This window comes from Populus nigra, chromosome 4 (assembly GCF_951802175.1).
Source record: "Populus nigra chromosome 4, ddPopNigr1.1, whole genome shotgun sequence".
Lineage (NCBI taxonomy): Eukaryota > Viridiplantae > Streptophyta > Magnoliopsida > Malpighiales > Salicaceae > Populus > Populus nigra.
Window position 1 is genome coordinate 4906559 of NC_084855.1, and position 14638 is coordinate 4921196.

The 14638-nt window shown below is 32.6% G+C and overlaps 1 protein-coding gene across 1 annotated transcript; it reads right to left on the minus strand.

The window, feature by feature from the left end:
• Positions 1-4812: 4812 nt before the first annotated feature.
• Positions 4813-6523, minus strand: LOC133692553 (extensin). Its single transcript, XM_062113594.1, has 2 exons — positions 5346-6523; positions 4813-5139 (listed from the first exon to the last, which is right to left on the minus strand). Exon 1 carries the CDS (start codon positions 6473-6475, stop codon positions 5369-5371), a length of 1107 nt encoding a protein of 368 aa, XP_061969578.1. The 5' UTR covers positions 6476-6523; the 3' UTR covers positions 4813-5139; positions 5346-5368.
• Positions 6524-14638: the final 8115 nt, after the last annotated feature.

Sequence of the window (14638 nt, forward strand, 5' to 3'; positions counted from 1 at the left end):
TCAAGTGACGCGGAATGTTGAAAAACTTGTGTGTGTTCCCCACCACTCACCCCTCCAGCGAAAAATCTGTCTTGTTCGTAATTTCCATTTTATGTTTTAATTTTATAATTAATTAAATGGGACCATTTTCTTTTTTTCCGTCGTTACATGTGCCATTTCAACGGAGACCCAGCAGTCAGACACTTGCATGTGGGAGCCAGTTCACTGATTGCATGCTGGGGATTAAAAGAACAAAGGCAAAAACATAATCCATCTATGCTTTATAATATTTTTTAAAATTTATTTTTTATATTAATATGTTAAGACGATTCAAAAAAATATTTATTTTTTAATTTAAAATAAAAAAATTATTTTCATACAAGAAAAAATCTCACAATGTGTTGAGGAATACTGTATGTATAACCATGTCAACCCCCAAAAAAAAAAAAAGGTAATATGTATCCTATATATCATTATTCGGTCTAGATTCAGTTTTGTATATAAAAACGATAGCCATTCCAATACGCATCTTATCGTCTATTATCCTACCAATTTCACAATCTTCATTATTTCCCTCACATTCCACGGTAGTGTTTGTTTCTTTGCGTGTCACCGTACTATTAAAATAACTAGATTTTTTTTAATTTATATTTTTAATTTACTTTAACATGTTAATTGTCAAAATAAATCTTATAACATAAAAAATACTATTTTAATACATTTTAAAATAAAAATTATTTTAAATGACAATCTTAATCACAATTCTGAGCTAAATAGTGGTAATTGCGATATAATAAAGTTAACAGACATTGACCTGTTCTTAACAAAATCTCGATCTACCTAATCCACGTTATAATATAATAGAATAATACATCTTGTAATATTTTAATTAAATTACGCAATAGATTCTCGAATGCGATGCATTGAGAGGCTGCTACACGAATATTTAAGTAACGTCTTGTCATATTGTCATATTCCAGGGATAGTTATTAATATAAATGTAATAACGATTATTTTTTAAAATATTTTTATTTAAAATTATATTAAAATAATATTTTTTTATTTTTTAAAAATTATTTTTGATATCAACACATTAAAATAATCTAAAAATATAAAAAAATATTAATTTTAAGTTAAAAAAAAATTTACTTATAAAATACTTTTAATTTTAAAAAATAAACAGACAATAATAGAAAATTAATAGGAAACCAGGTCTTCATTCGAGTAACCATATTAACTCTAAGGGGTGTAGCTTACTGGTCAGGCCCTAGATTTGTTTTCTAGAGTTCACCTGTTCGAGTCTCACAAATCTCAGGGCCACTGGAAGCTTACATTATCGTTAACTTCAAGATCCGTGGGATTAGTCGAGATATGCACAAACTAACCCGGACACCCATATTAATAAAAAAAAAAGTGAAAATTAAGTACATTGGGTGAATTAACCTAAAATTAGAATTAAAAAAAATAATCGAGTCTTTCGTTCGACCTCTTCGCAAAACTTTATGAAATTATCAACAAAATTTAATGGCTTGGATCCAACAGCTTCATAAGCTTTTATGTTTGCGCTTATTTTTCTTTATCCATGGTTTATTAATTTGTGGCCATTCTACCATCTATTATTAATCTTAAGTTAATAGCGTTAAAATTAAGCACATCCATCAATGAATAAATAGCTCAAAAGGGTTACAATGAGACGATTTGAATGGTTATCTCTCAACCTTAATTCATACATGGAAGAGATGACAATTAATTAAGAAACAATGTCAAACAAGGAAACAAATTGTAATGGACAACTAAAAAGAAGATTGACAAAGTATGATGATGACAAATTTTCTTTGAATATTTGTGGGGATGCTGCTGGGGATGGTGAAATTAGCTTTTCGCTATTTACGCGCAATATAATCAAGGTGGTGATATCGAGTACAGATAACAATAAATAAAAATTGGGGGACGGCTAGCTGAAAAGAATTTTTGTCAAATATGACAGCCAGCAAAGAGCTAATTAAGTTGGTACATGTGGAGTTGGAGGGGGCACTGATATTCAATCAGTTTGTCTCTGATTTAAGGATTTATTTATTTCTGGATCCGTTTCTTCATATTTCCAGGATTTTGCTTTTAGGTGAAGAAACCAGGCCAGATATACGATTATCTTCTTCTTTTTTTATTTCTTTTTCAGTGGATATTAGAATAGATTCCCAACAAGGCCACCGTATCGAGTCTTCTCCTGCGCACATGCCTTTATCATTGCAAGTTGCTGAAGAGACAGTGACTAATGCCGGAAGAAAAGTTTGAACCTGCTGCCTGGCCCATTCAAGATCGTACGGTTTTTTACTTATTTCATTTAGCATTGCTTACTGGTATTAATCGGATTTAATTATACGTCTTTTCTTCAATTATCTGGCTAGAAAAACTCGTAATCTTCCCAAAAAAAACTGAGCAGAGGTAGCTATCTGATTTCAGTGACTGAGATTAGTTAGTTAATTCTGAGAGAGAGAGAGAGAGAGATGATAATCTGCATGCATATTCTTTAAGAAAATAATTCATTTCAAGTATACTCTTAAAACCCTTTTAACAGTATTGCCGCTCTAAAACTTCGTTCCTGTATATAATTTGGTGGAACATCGCTCTCATGCTTTAATCAATGATTCGAGGTTGAACCCCACTATATCAGATAATGTCCTCATTCCATGCTTCATGATTACAAGCTTTTTTATATCAGAAAAGAAAAAATAGAGTAGAAGCAGTAAGGGTTTACCAACTTAACGTACTTTTTGCATTATGGATCCCATCCTATACATAATATATTAGGTGGTCTCTCTATTGTCTTATTATATTATAGCAGGTAACCAGAGCTCGTCCTTTCCGAGGCATTCAATATAAAGTGGACCAACAGTACTATCAATAGTAGTGTTCTGTCGGCACGTAGCTCGGATTCCACGCCATGGTCCTTGATATACATATATGACCAATTCATTTCGGTATTCACCCGAGCTACTTTATTCTATCTAACATTCCAGCCATGTTTGCTGGTCATTATAGACAGTTTGATTCATGGCATGATTCACTCTCCCTTTCAGTTTAGCTTATGGTTATCGTGCAATCCATAGTTCTTTCCATATGTATCGCTTATGAATAAATTACGTTGTTGCAAAGCAGAATGTATACAGAACAGATAGCTGAATCTACGCTGCAAATCAATGCCAAGAAACTAAACCTAAAATAATGATGTCAATATTATATGCATAGCTGTGCGAGAGAGCAGAAATAAAAGGAAATCTCACTAGATCTAGCTGAATGATAATTAATGGCTGATACCATCAGTGATCTGTCATGATCTCCAACTCCAGTGACATGCATGTAGTGTTTTACGGGTGTAAGAGGTCGATTTTTATTGCTCTTGAAATTATGGCATGCATGCCTCTTTAGAAACCTGCAGTTTTAGCCGATTTTAGTGATACGAAATAAAACATAGGGCATTAGGTTACTTACTGCATTTCAGAAATCGAAGAAAGGTTCATAGCTTATACACGGGGGGAGGGGGGGGGGAATGAAAGAAAGAAAGAAAAGAAAGATATGTACACATCTATATCAATGTAAAAGCAACATATTAGCACTTGATAGCATTACTAAACAGAGTATTTGCGATGAAGAGCATTAATTAGAAGACAAAATTAAAATTCAGGGTGATATATGCCATTAATTAACTCGAAGCAAGACATGATATATATATGCATCAGATAAGAATCAGTAGATTGCAAAACTTCTCCCTGTGTGGACGAATATCCGTTTTTATCTTTCCGTAATTTGGGCTGTTGCAAGTTGCAAACAAGGAAGTCTACTAATGCATGGTTGCTTTATTTGCTAGCTAGACAGCACTTGCCTTTCCAGCTTACCCCTTTCATCTTGTCTTGATTACCAAAAAAGATAATGACATTAGTTAATATAATCTTCATCGATCCTTGTAAGAAAAAGATGTATGAAGAGATCAGGAAAAACTCCTTAAAAAGAGAAACGGTAAGTACCCGATGAATTATTTGGGAACTCTTACTCTTGCATTATCAAATAGCATGTGAACGCATATAGAGAAGAGTGTGCGCAAAATTTGTCCTTTGCGCTTCTCAGTTTTGACATTTTTATTCCTTCAGTGCGGACTTTCTAGAACTAAATCACTGGTTTTATTTATTAAATATTTTCCATAACTTAATTTCCATTCATATTTTGGCAACTTGAACTATATATAAAAAGAAAAGAAAAGAAAATCACTATACTGAGATTCTTATTACTGAATGCAAGTCTGGGATTACATAAATTTTTGCTGTCAATTAGTAGTGGGGAATTGCTGGCAAGAGGTATTGTTATGAAAAATGAAAAGCTACTGCAGAAAGATTATTTAGCAACATATACGTAACTGAAACAAGTGATCAAAATAATAGCAAGCTGGATGAATCTAATTTATATCCAGAAAATGCTTGTCAGATGTCTAGCTAGTGAACCAAAAAAAACTCCACCGCGTACCTAACGCGGCCTAGGCGAGTCCATTAATTGTTCAAGAATTCTACCAAGGGTCCTGGGAAAAATAACGGTTTTGTTTGTTTTTTGGCCTTTTTTGGTTTTTTCATGCAACGAATCTGCAAAGCGCCGCGCCTTATGGCCAATTTCAATGACTTTAAATACCCAAATCTTTCTTCTTCTTCTTCTTTGTTTCAAGGATACTAGCTCTTCTTTCTGTACTGGCTAGCTAGTCAAGAATGCCAATTTTACAAAGTAGTAGATGTTTGTTACACTTAAACGAAACTGCAGTGACTAAAATAAAAATATGCTAATAAAAAGAAGTGAAGCGTAACCTTCTGTTTTGGTTAAAGATTATTTTATTAATTTTACTACTTCATATGAACAACCATGCATGCAACAGCACACAAAAGGTTGAAAATCACATACATATATATAAGCTACTTTTCGACAAACCAAATAAGCAAACCGATCACCGGAACTCTGTAATAGTACATGAAAATGAGGAAATTCTACTACACGTATTTTTATTCATCTTCTAAATAAAACACAGATTGCTCCGTTAAACGCATTAGCTATCCTTTCCTTCCTTGCAAGGCTAGCTCTGCTCGCAATATCCTTTTCCTTATTGCATGATACTCTTCCCTTTACCTGTAAAAACATATACATTGGATCTCTGTCAATACTGGTGCATCTTTAATGATAAATATTAATTTTTGTGTGAAAAAAAACCAAGTAATCAATTAATTCAATGCAATGCTGCACTGAAATATTTTGACCTAAAATTATGTTTTCAGAGACTTATTAATTGAGATATATATACTTGGCATTGTCAAAATAATCGTACGTGCATGTACCTTGAAACTATGAGCGCCATGATCTAGTAATGGTGAGGTGGAGGGGGTGATTTGTAAATGTAATGAGGTGGTGGAGGAGACTTGTGTACTGGTGGTGGTGGAGGAGACTTGTACTTGTAAACTGGAGTAGGAGGTGGTGGAGATTTATATTTGTATGGCTTCTTGTGAGGAGGAGGAGGAGGTGGTGACTTGTAAACTGGAGGTGGTGGGGGAGACTTATACTTGTAGGGTTTCTTTGGTGGTAGGGGTGGTGACTTGTGAACTGGTGGAGGTGGTGGGGGAGACTTATACTTGTAGGGCTTCTTGGGTGGTAGGGGTGGTGACTTGTGAACTGGCGGAGGTGGTGGGGGAGACTTGTACTTGTAAACTGGCGATGGAGGAGGAGGAGACTTATACTTGTAGGGTTTCTTTGGTGGTAGGGGTGGTGACTTGTGAACTGGTGGAGGTGGTGGGGGAGACTTATACTTGTAGGGCTTCTTGGGTGGTAGGGGTGGTGACTTGTGAACTGGCGGAGGTGGTGGGGGAGACTTGTACTTGTAAACTGGCGATGGAGGAGGGGGTGGAGAATGCACTGGAGGAGGCGGTGGAGACTTGTACTTGTAAGGGTGCGTTGGTGGTGGTGGAGAGTGCACTGGAGGAGGTGGTGGGGACTTGTACTTGTAAGGGTGCGTTGGTGGTGGTGGTGGAGGAGAATGAACTGGTGGAGGAGGTGGTGGGGACTTGTACTTGTAAGGGTGCGTTGGTGGTGGAGGTGGAGGCTTATGCACTGGTGGAGGAGGTGGTGGGGACTTGTACTTGTAAGGGTGCGTTGGTGGAGGTTTATGCACTGGTGGAGGAGGTGGTGGTGACTTGTACTTGTAAGGGTGCGTTGGTGGTGGTGGAGGAGGAGAATGCACTGGTGGAGGAGGTGGTGGGGACTTGTACTTGTAAGGGTGCGTTGGTGGAGGTTTATGCACTGGTGGAGGAGGTGGTGGGGATTTGTAGTGATAAGGAGGAGGTGGTGGTGGAGGGGATTTCTTAGGAGGTGGAGGAGAGGAGTACTTGTAGGTTGCTGTGCTTTCTGATGGCAAGCTGAGAGAGATTGTTGCCACTAAAAGAGCGGCAAGGAGAGAGGCCATTGGAGACCCCATTTTTGCCAACTTCACTACAAAATTGATCTTGTTCTGCTTCTTAGGCAATCCTCACTTCTCTTTATATAGATTTGGTTTTTACCCTTGAACACGAAGCATACCAATCATGGTAAAATATACTTTGGAGAAGTTTATAACCTTAGTGAAAGTAATGGAAATAGAATAACTAATTCATGTACTATATGTGTTCCCTTGAAACAATGTTACTATATATGAATATTGAATAGATTTTGTTTAATCATTGTGTTTGCCTTCACTGAGGTCGATCACAACTCAGCAGGAATATTTAAGTGAAGACTACGTACATTGGCCTGGCTCGGTCTGCGGACCAACCAAATAATTTACCTAAAATCAGAAAAAAATAAAAAAAAAAAGGTTAACTCTTGATGACTAGCTAGCTCGGGACTTCACCTAAAATCATGAGTAAATGGAAAGACATGTTTTTTTTTTTATCAAAACAGTGTAGTTTTAGTTTTTTTATTTATTTTAAAATTAAAAAGGCAGAGTGTAAGCACTGATATATGACTCAGATCTTGAGCCAAATTAATCATGAATAGAGTCTTATAATTGTACTATATCCATATGTCCTTTGTTTCTTAGCCATTGTAGCTTCTAAATCAATTTCTCAACCAGAAGCTAGCTATAAAAAAGAAAAAAAAAATGGCCTAACTTCTCATGACTTTTTTTTTCTTCTCACTGAGGGACCAGGCGGCTACATTAGATCTCTCTCTCGTAGTTGGAAGTAAAAAAAAAAAAAGTACTTTCTCCAGTCTAATCTGTCCCCACATTTTGATTTTTGCATGCCTTTAACGAGCTTAGAAATTACTAGATTGTTACTTCACGCTGTATCGTTTGCCGCCTCAGTTTTTTTTAGCCTAAAAAAAATATTAAGGCGATGCAATCATTTTAGAGAAAACAAAAAAAAATTGAATTATTAATTTAATAATTTCATTTAATTTAATAATATAAATAAAAAAGTACAGCTATGGTAAATGAAGTGAAAAACAATGACAAAAAAAAAACCAACTCGATCTTATCTAGGATAGCATATCAAATATGCAACTTATTTGTGACATTAGTGTAACTTCATTAAAAATAAATTGAATAAAATCATGAATTTTTATAAAACAATCTAATATTAAAGAGTGAAACTGGAAAAAAATTATTTTCTTAAAAAGAGCAATGAAAAAATAAACTTGAGTCAAACCATACTAACACATTAACCCCACAATCATGAGTATAAGATTTAGATAACCTTGTATAAAAAAGAACAAAAACAAATTTACAAAGATTAATTTTCAATCAATCAAATACTAAAAAATAAAATTAAAAAAAATTATTTTTTTAAAATCAAATGTTGAAGTATTTAATCTGATAAGGACGGAAAAAAATTAAATGAAAATGCGATAACCACATACAAAGTAAGATGAAAGAAATTTGAAGCTTAATTTACAGCAAGAAAATATTGAAATATAAAATTGAAGAGAAAAATATAATTTTAAAAAATAAAAATAAAAACCCCAAACTCAGTCCCACCTAGGTCAGCATAAAAAAAATTTCAATTTAGCTCTGATATTAGAGTAACCCATTAAAAGAACAAATTAAATAAAACTATAAAGCTTAAATAAAAAGAACTCAACATTAAAGGGTAAGATAACCTAGATAATTTTCAAAATAAAAAAATCTAATGGAAAACAAAAAAAATATTGTAGAGCTTAATCTCCAATAAAATATTTTTTTAAGGATGAAATTAAAAAAATATTAGTTTTAAAAATAAAAAATAAAAAAACAATTCAAGAAGGATGAAATTAAAAAAAAAATCTAAAAAATAGCAATAAGAATAATAGGGACTAAATATGACATATAAAAAAAATATGAACGAAATTTTTTTAAAAAATCAATTTTCATAAATTATTTCATATAAAATAAATAATAATTAAAAAATAAAAAGAAAAAAAAAGTCAATTTGATAGAATCTTGAATCGTGCTGGAAAATGTGATAAGATTAATTCATCCAAATATATTTAAAAATGATCAATAAATTATGTGAAAAATATCATATTACCTCTTATGCCAGGCCAAGGTTGTTGGGTTTTTTTTAAAAGAAAATAATCATTTTATTTTTGTAATCCATGTCTTGGTGTATAATAGAAGATTTTTTATTATTATTTCACATGACAATAGCTACCCAGAGAATAAACACGCGTTCCCTTCCGACCAGGTTTCATACTTGTGTGTATGTGTGAGAGATCAATGGGTAAATGCAAAAGTAAAATCCGTTATGGATTAATTAATGTGTTACCAAACTGTAACCCAATTTAAAATTGTTGCCATGACCATGTTCAAGATTTGATTAGTCTCATTCAGTTCTCTAGTTGAATTATTTTAATCACCGACTCTTAAAATACTACTCGATCCAAGTACCTAAGCAATGCTAACTAATCAAGAAAAAAAGTATTAACTTCGGATTAGATTAATTCGCAATTTTGACCATTTTAATATATTGGAGTCCAAAATTTAAGATAATTAAAGACTGCTTTCAATTAATTTTATCTCTCAAATAACAACAAGATGCAATATTATTGTTATTCCATGTACCCATGACACCATTCTACGTAAAATATTTTTTAATATTTATTTTAAAAATTAAATTCTTATAAAATATTTTTTTAATGATAATAAAGCAAGAGAAGATAGTGGTGAAATAATATATAGTAATGATGAAAAAAAAGAGTGATAATCATGATGAATGAGAAGGCTCTGGAGAAGGAAGAGGTAATACTGGTGATGCTGATAAAAATAATTAAATGATATTATAAGTAAATTATTATTTATAAAATATTTTATAGAATTTTATAAATTAAAATTATTTTTACGAAAACAAATTATGTTTGAAAACTGATTATAAAATATTTTTTATTGATTATTTTTTATGTAAAATATTTTAAGAGAAATAAATATAAATAAATATTTTTTATAAATAAATATAAAATGTTTTATGCAAAATAAATTGATCAAAATATTTAAAAGAATAAATGTAGAAAATGTTTACCTTTAAAAGATGCGTGAATTAAAGGAGGCCCGATACATGTGTGACGGTCCTTCGCGAGGAAAGTTATTAAACTCCACGACTTCATCTCACGTGCCTTTGAGCAAGTAAACACCAGATCTGCACGGAAGGGTTGGTGAAAGACTGAACTAACGCCTGCGGAGGAGAAATGGAGCGCGTGACGTTTTGTGAATAAAAAATAAATAAGTTCAAAATGTACGTTCGTGTTCTGGGAAGATGAAACGCAGATTACCCCCAAGTTGGTATTGCGTTTTCATACAGTTAAGTAAAATTTAAGATTTATTTTTGTTTAATTTTTTATATATTTTTAAATTATTTTAATATATTAATATTAAAAATAATTTTAAAAAATTAAAAAATATTATTTTAATATATTTACGAATAAAACACACTTCACAAAATAATCATTACCATACTTTAAAACACTCAATATAAATCACATAATTTATTTTTCCAAAAGCTAAAATGATTATACATTTCTCCATATCTGCACAATCTAAATTTTTTTTTATTAACATAAGTATATAAATATTTGAATTAACTTATACATACCTTAATTAATTTTATAAATTTTAAAATTAATAATTATATAAATTTTTAATAATTATTATATTAATAATTACATTACTCAAACTGAAAATTAAAAGCAAACCACTTGCACAACCTGCGCTATTCACTGTACAGGACGCGGGGGGTTTTCTTATCTACCTTTATGGTCTGGTTTCTAGCAGCTGAATCATACTTCCAAAAGCTTAGTAATTTCTTGCGCTTCTTTTCTCCAAATTACTGTTAATAATATGATTGTGGCTTATTAAAAAACAATAATCATGTTTAAATTGTGTTTAGTTATTATTATTATTAGTATTATTATTATCTATAAAAAAGATAAAGACAATTAAGATGAAAGGGATATACACTACAAAATTATTTCAAAAGCATATTTATTTTAATATTTTTATTTCTACTATCCTCTTTCTATATTTTTTTTATTTTAAAATACGAACAGAGCACGTTTCTTGTGTTCATAATATGATAAATGCCTTCAATGCCAAGACTTTTCTTCTTCTCCTGTTTTCTTTCTCTTGAGAATAATGTCGAGACTTTAACGGGTTATTGAACGAGTCAATATTCATTTTCAAATTAAGAATGCAATTTCATCTTATCCCTGCAGGCTGCAGCTTGTAAATATAATATCGAAATTGTTAATGATTCACAGCACATTACCTAAACCATGACTATTTCGTTAATTAGACCATTATGACTAAAAAGGACTCCACAAAACAGCCTGGAGTCTATCTTGAAACCTAATTAATTAAGTTCAGACTCCAAAATTCCAAATTCGCACCAAAGGGTCGTGGAAATTAAACTCTATGAAAGTGTTAATTGCCAATTAATTAATCAAATACCTTGAATTATTTCAACTAATGCGTTCATCGTCATAATATAGATATAATAGTAATAATTACGATCACCCTGTATTCAACATGAAAATGATGACATGAAAGCGATCGATTGTGACTTTGGGAGCAATTGAGTCCATGACGTAACTTAATGGGGATCAGTTTCTGGCTTGGTACGTGGCCATAATTTGCCAGTGAGGCTCCTTTTATTGCTGGTAGACATAGCAGTTCAAACTCCTCGATACAGGACTTGATATGGCAATTACATTGTTCTAAACCAGTGAAATAATACAACCACATGCCCATAGATTGCTCCCAAAAAGAAAAACAAGAAGAAGAAAAGGGCATGCATAGAATCAAGCGTAGATAATTAAGCAACAGAGAAGGCGGAAAAAATCAAGTGTTTTTGAGAAAATTATTTTCCTTTATAAGCTTGTAAAAGAACTTTTACCAATGAAAAGAGCTATCATCTTCTATAACAAGACTCTTCTTCTTCTTCTTCTGTAAAAATAGACTGCATGATGGAACTAGGTTGCTACTGTGCCCTCTAAAAATAGAATAAGAAACGAACAAATTAAGCATACTGTTTCTCCCTTCTTAATTTGTAATTTCTTCTTCGCATAGAGACGTCGCCTCACAGGCAGACACGTAAAGTGATTACGAAAGAACAATTAATGGATTGATTCTCTTTATCTGATTGCCATGTCGACCCTTCGGGATGGAGAGAGAGCATTTTCATTCACACGTTTAGGAATTAGGTTTAACCACCAGAGTTCGAACAGAGATACAGTACTGTCATGACATGAAAACAATTTAATCGCTCTCGGTTTTCTCTCGCAAGGAAAGAAAACTTATCCGTTGATGTAACACATTTAATATAATATTTTTGATTAATCAACAGATTTAACACCTGGTTAGGCATATATGCTTTCGAAAAATGAAGATTCAATGCATACATGGAAACGTGTCTTTGTTTTATTGTTGATGGATTACGCATTTTGGCGCTTTATATGAAAATATTGTAAAGGCAAGGGTGATAAATCATTAATAGGTGGGAAGGGATTGATTGTATCCGTATCCATTTGGATTTTAAGATTTTTTCTTTTATTTATTGTAATTTTTATATATATAAAATTACTGATTTTATTATTTAAATGTCTGTGAATCCCACCAAACTACTACTAATCATCCACTCTCTTAATTCAGAAGAATAAAATATTAACATGAAAATATAATTATTCATTATTCAAGTAGAAAAAACTTCATTCTAACATATTGTATTTTAGAACATCGTAATTATGTATTTGTAATACTCTTACCAAATTATCCTTTCGAGGCCGAGGATTAATTGGAAGGTTAAGATAATGCCTGGTTAGGCAAATAGCTAGGAATACACCTTCATCTAGAAGGTTTAATTTGATTAATTAACTAAATTCCCAAGATACCCAAATCCTAAACCACATTAACGTTATCTTGAAAGTGGATTTTGTCTCCTTGCATACACTAATACAAACCCGAGGGTGGTAATTAATTGTCGACTCAGGAAAAAAAAAACGCAAACCATATTTTTTTACTTCCTGGCCTCTCCTTTCAGCATGCAGACCTCGGTCTTTTGTGCGTCGGTTTATTGGATCCCAATAAACGAGGATGGGCCTGGGAGGCAAAATCGGCAATATTTGGGTAATGGGTTCCATTGCTTAGGTGAGCACAGGCCCTGAGTGCGGACAAAGACTTGCAATTGAGTTGAAATTTTGGAATTTACAAACATGAAATAGAGATGGACTAGTACAATGGCTCGGTTCGTAGATCGGATAACTAAAAAGAAATATAACCATTAGCAACGTATTTCTTTAGCAATAATTTTTAATTTTTCATTATGAGTAAAAAAAAATTATCGGGAGCCAAAAGCATTATGAAGGGCTGCAAAAACATCGGATAAAAGAAATAATTTTCATCAAACAAGAAAGAAAATAGTGATAGAATAAAATCTAAAAAAATAATCATGAAGAGTTGTAAAAATAAGCGCTTGCTAATATAAAGAAAAGAGTTATTCGTAAAAAAAAAGAGGATTTCAATGGTATTTAATAAACAATTTCAAACTATTTTTTAGTCGATCTGTAAAATTTAGGGGGAGAATAGGAATAAAAAAAAAAATAGGTTGGGCAGAGGCGTGCCACGTGGCCCTGCGCGCATGGCCTATATTTGTATGCCAAGCCTTTCAATTTTATCATACTAACAGGAAAATGCCATGCCATGCATCCTTAATTTGTTTTTTAAAAAAAAGGTATAAATGATGCATCTTTTGTTGGCTCAGTTTTCAACTATTGAAGGATCATTGGAAAGTCAGACCATGAATATTTTTTGGCCTAAAAATTTGATTTTCAACCAACTTTGACTCAAAAACATTTGGAAAACATATTATATACTTTGATAAACCAATTTATAACCTTAAATAACCTTAGAATTAGTTTAAAATCTCAAAATCAATTAAAATTCAAAAACCTTTTCAAGCTCATATCTACAATTTTAAGCAATGAAAATGCTAAAAAACACCATAGTGAAACTTTCTTTGTCAAATGAATTTTGCCAATACAAAGATTAAAGCTTTTTCATAGCTAGAATCAATGTTAATCGAGATTTTTTTTTTAATTGAAATCTAGCGATCTCTCTCCACTCTCAAACGGAGGACTAGAGAATAACAAAAATGAAATCTTAGATTAAAATTGAATTTTTAAAAATTAAAGGAACCAAAAAAAATTTTCAATTGGAAAAGTAAGAAGATCAAAGTGAACTTTCCATGAAAATTTAGAAATAGCCACCCATTTTCTATGCTTTTTTCTCCACTTTAATCCTTATCTTTGAATCTTACCCTCTCTAAAGAAATTGAATTAACTCAGCCATCGATTTGGTCTTATAAAGGGCGAAATAAAAAATAAAATTTGGAGAATAAAAAAAAAGAGAGCACTATTGTAATCCATATCCATAGTGCTATGGGCCTTGTAAAAACATGTCTTCTAGTTTTTGTTAACGAGCAAGTGGTCAATAATCCTGATGAGGGCGTTGGCTGTGTAAGTTATTTGCTCGGACTCATTTATGGATATCAGATATTTGGACTTGTCAAATTTAAGATTTTAGAAGAGAGACACAGCTTGGAAGTATTTAAATTATGGATGCAGCAGCGATCACAGGGGTTCGTAAGGTTGAAGTGGAGCAATCCCTAATGATAGGGTCTAAACTACCGATTGGCTGCTGCCATTACAGGGGAGGAGAGGGAAACGAACCCTTTAGATGACGGGGGGAAAAAGAAGTTCTCGTTGCGGGAAGGAAAAGGCAAGCTGCATAGCAGGTGAGGCCACCCTAGCAGGAGATCTAGATTATTTCACTTCACACAAAAATATACAGAAATTCTTGGAGACCAGTTATTTTTCTTGATATGAAGCTAGCCCACAATTCCCACTCCAAATATCATTAATTCATGCGCGAATTAATTCTAAAAGTAAACCCAAATTCATTTCAATAAGGTTTTAGATGAATTTAATCCAACGGGATGGCGTTAAAAATTTTGCGGCCAGTTGTTTCTTCTTCTCGTTCCTCCTTTTTTCATCTACGGCGTAGACATTAAAAATTTTAAAAACACACACAATGCCGCGACGGCACAGGTAACTGCGAACCACAACTGCCGTGTTCAGAGTT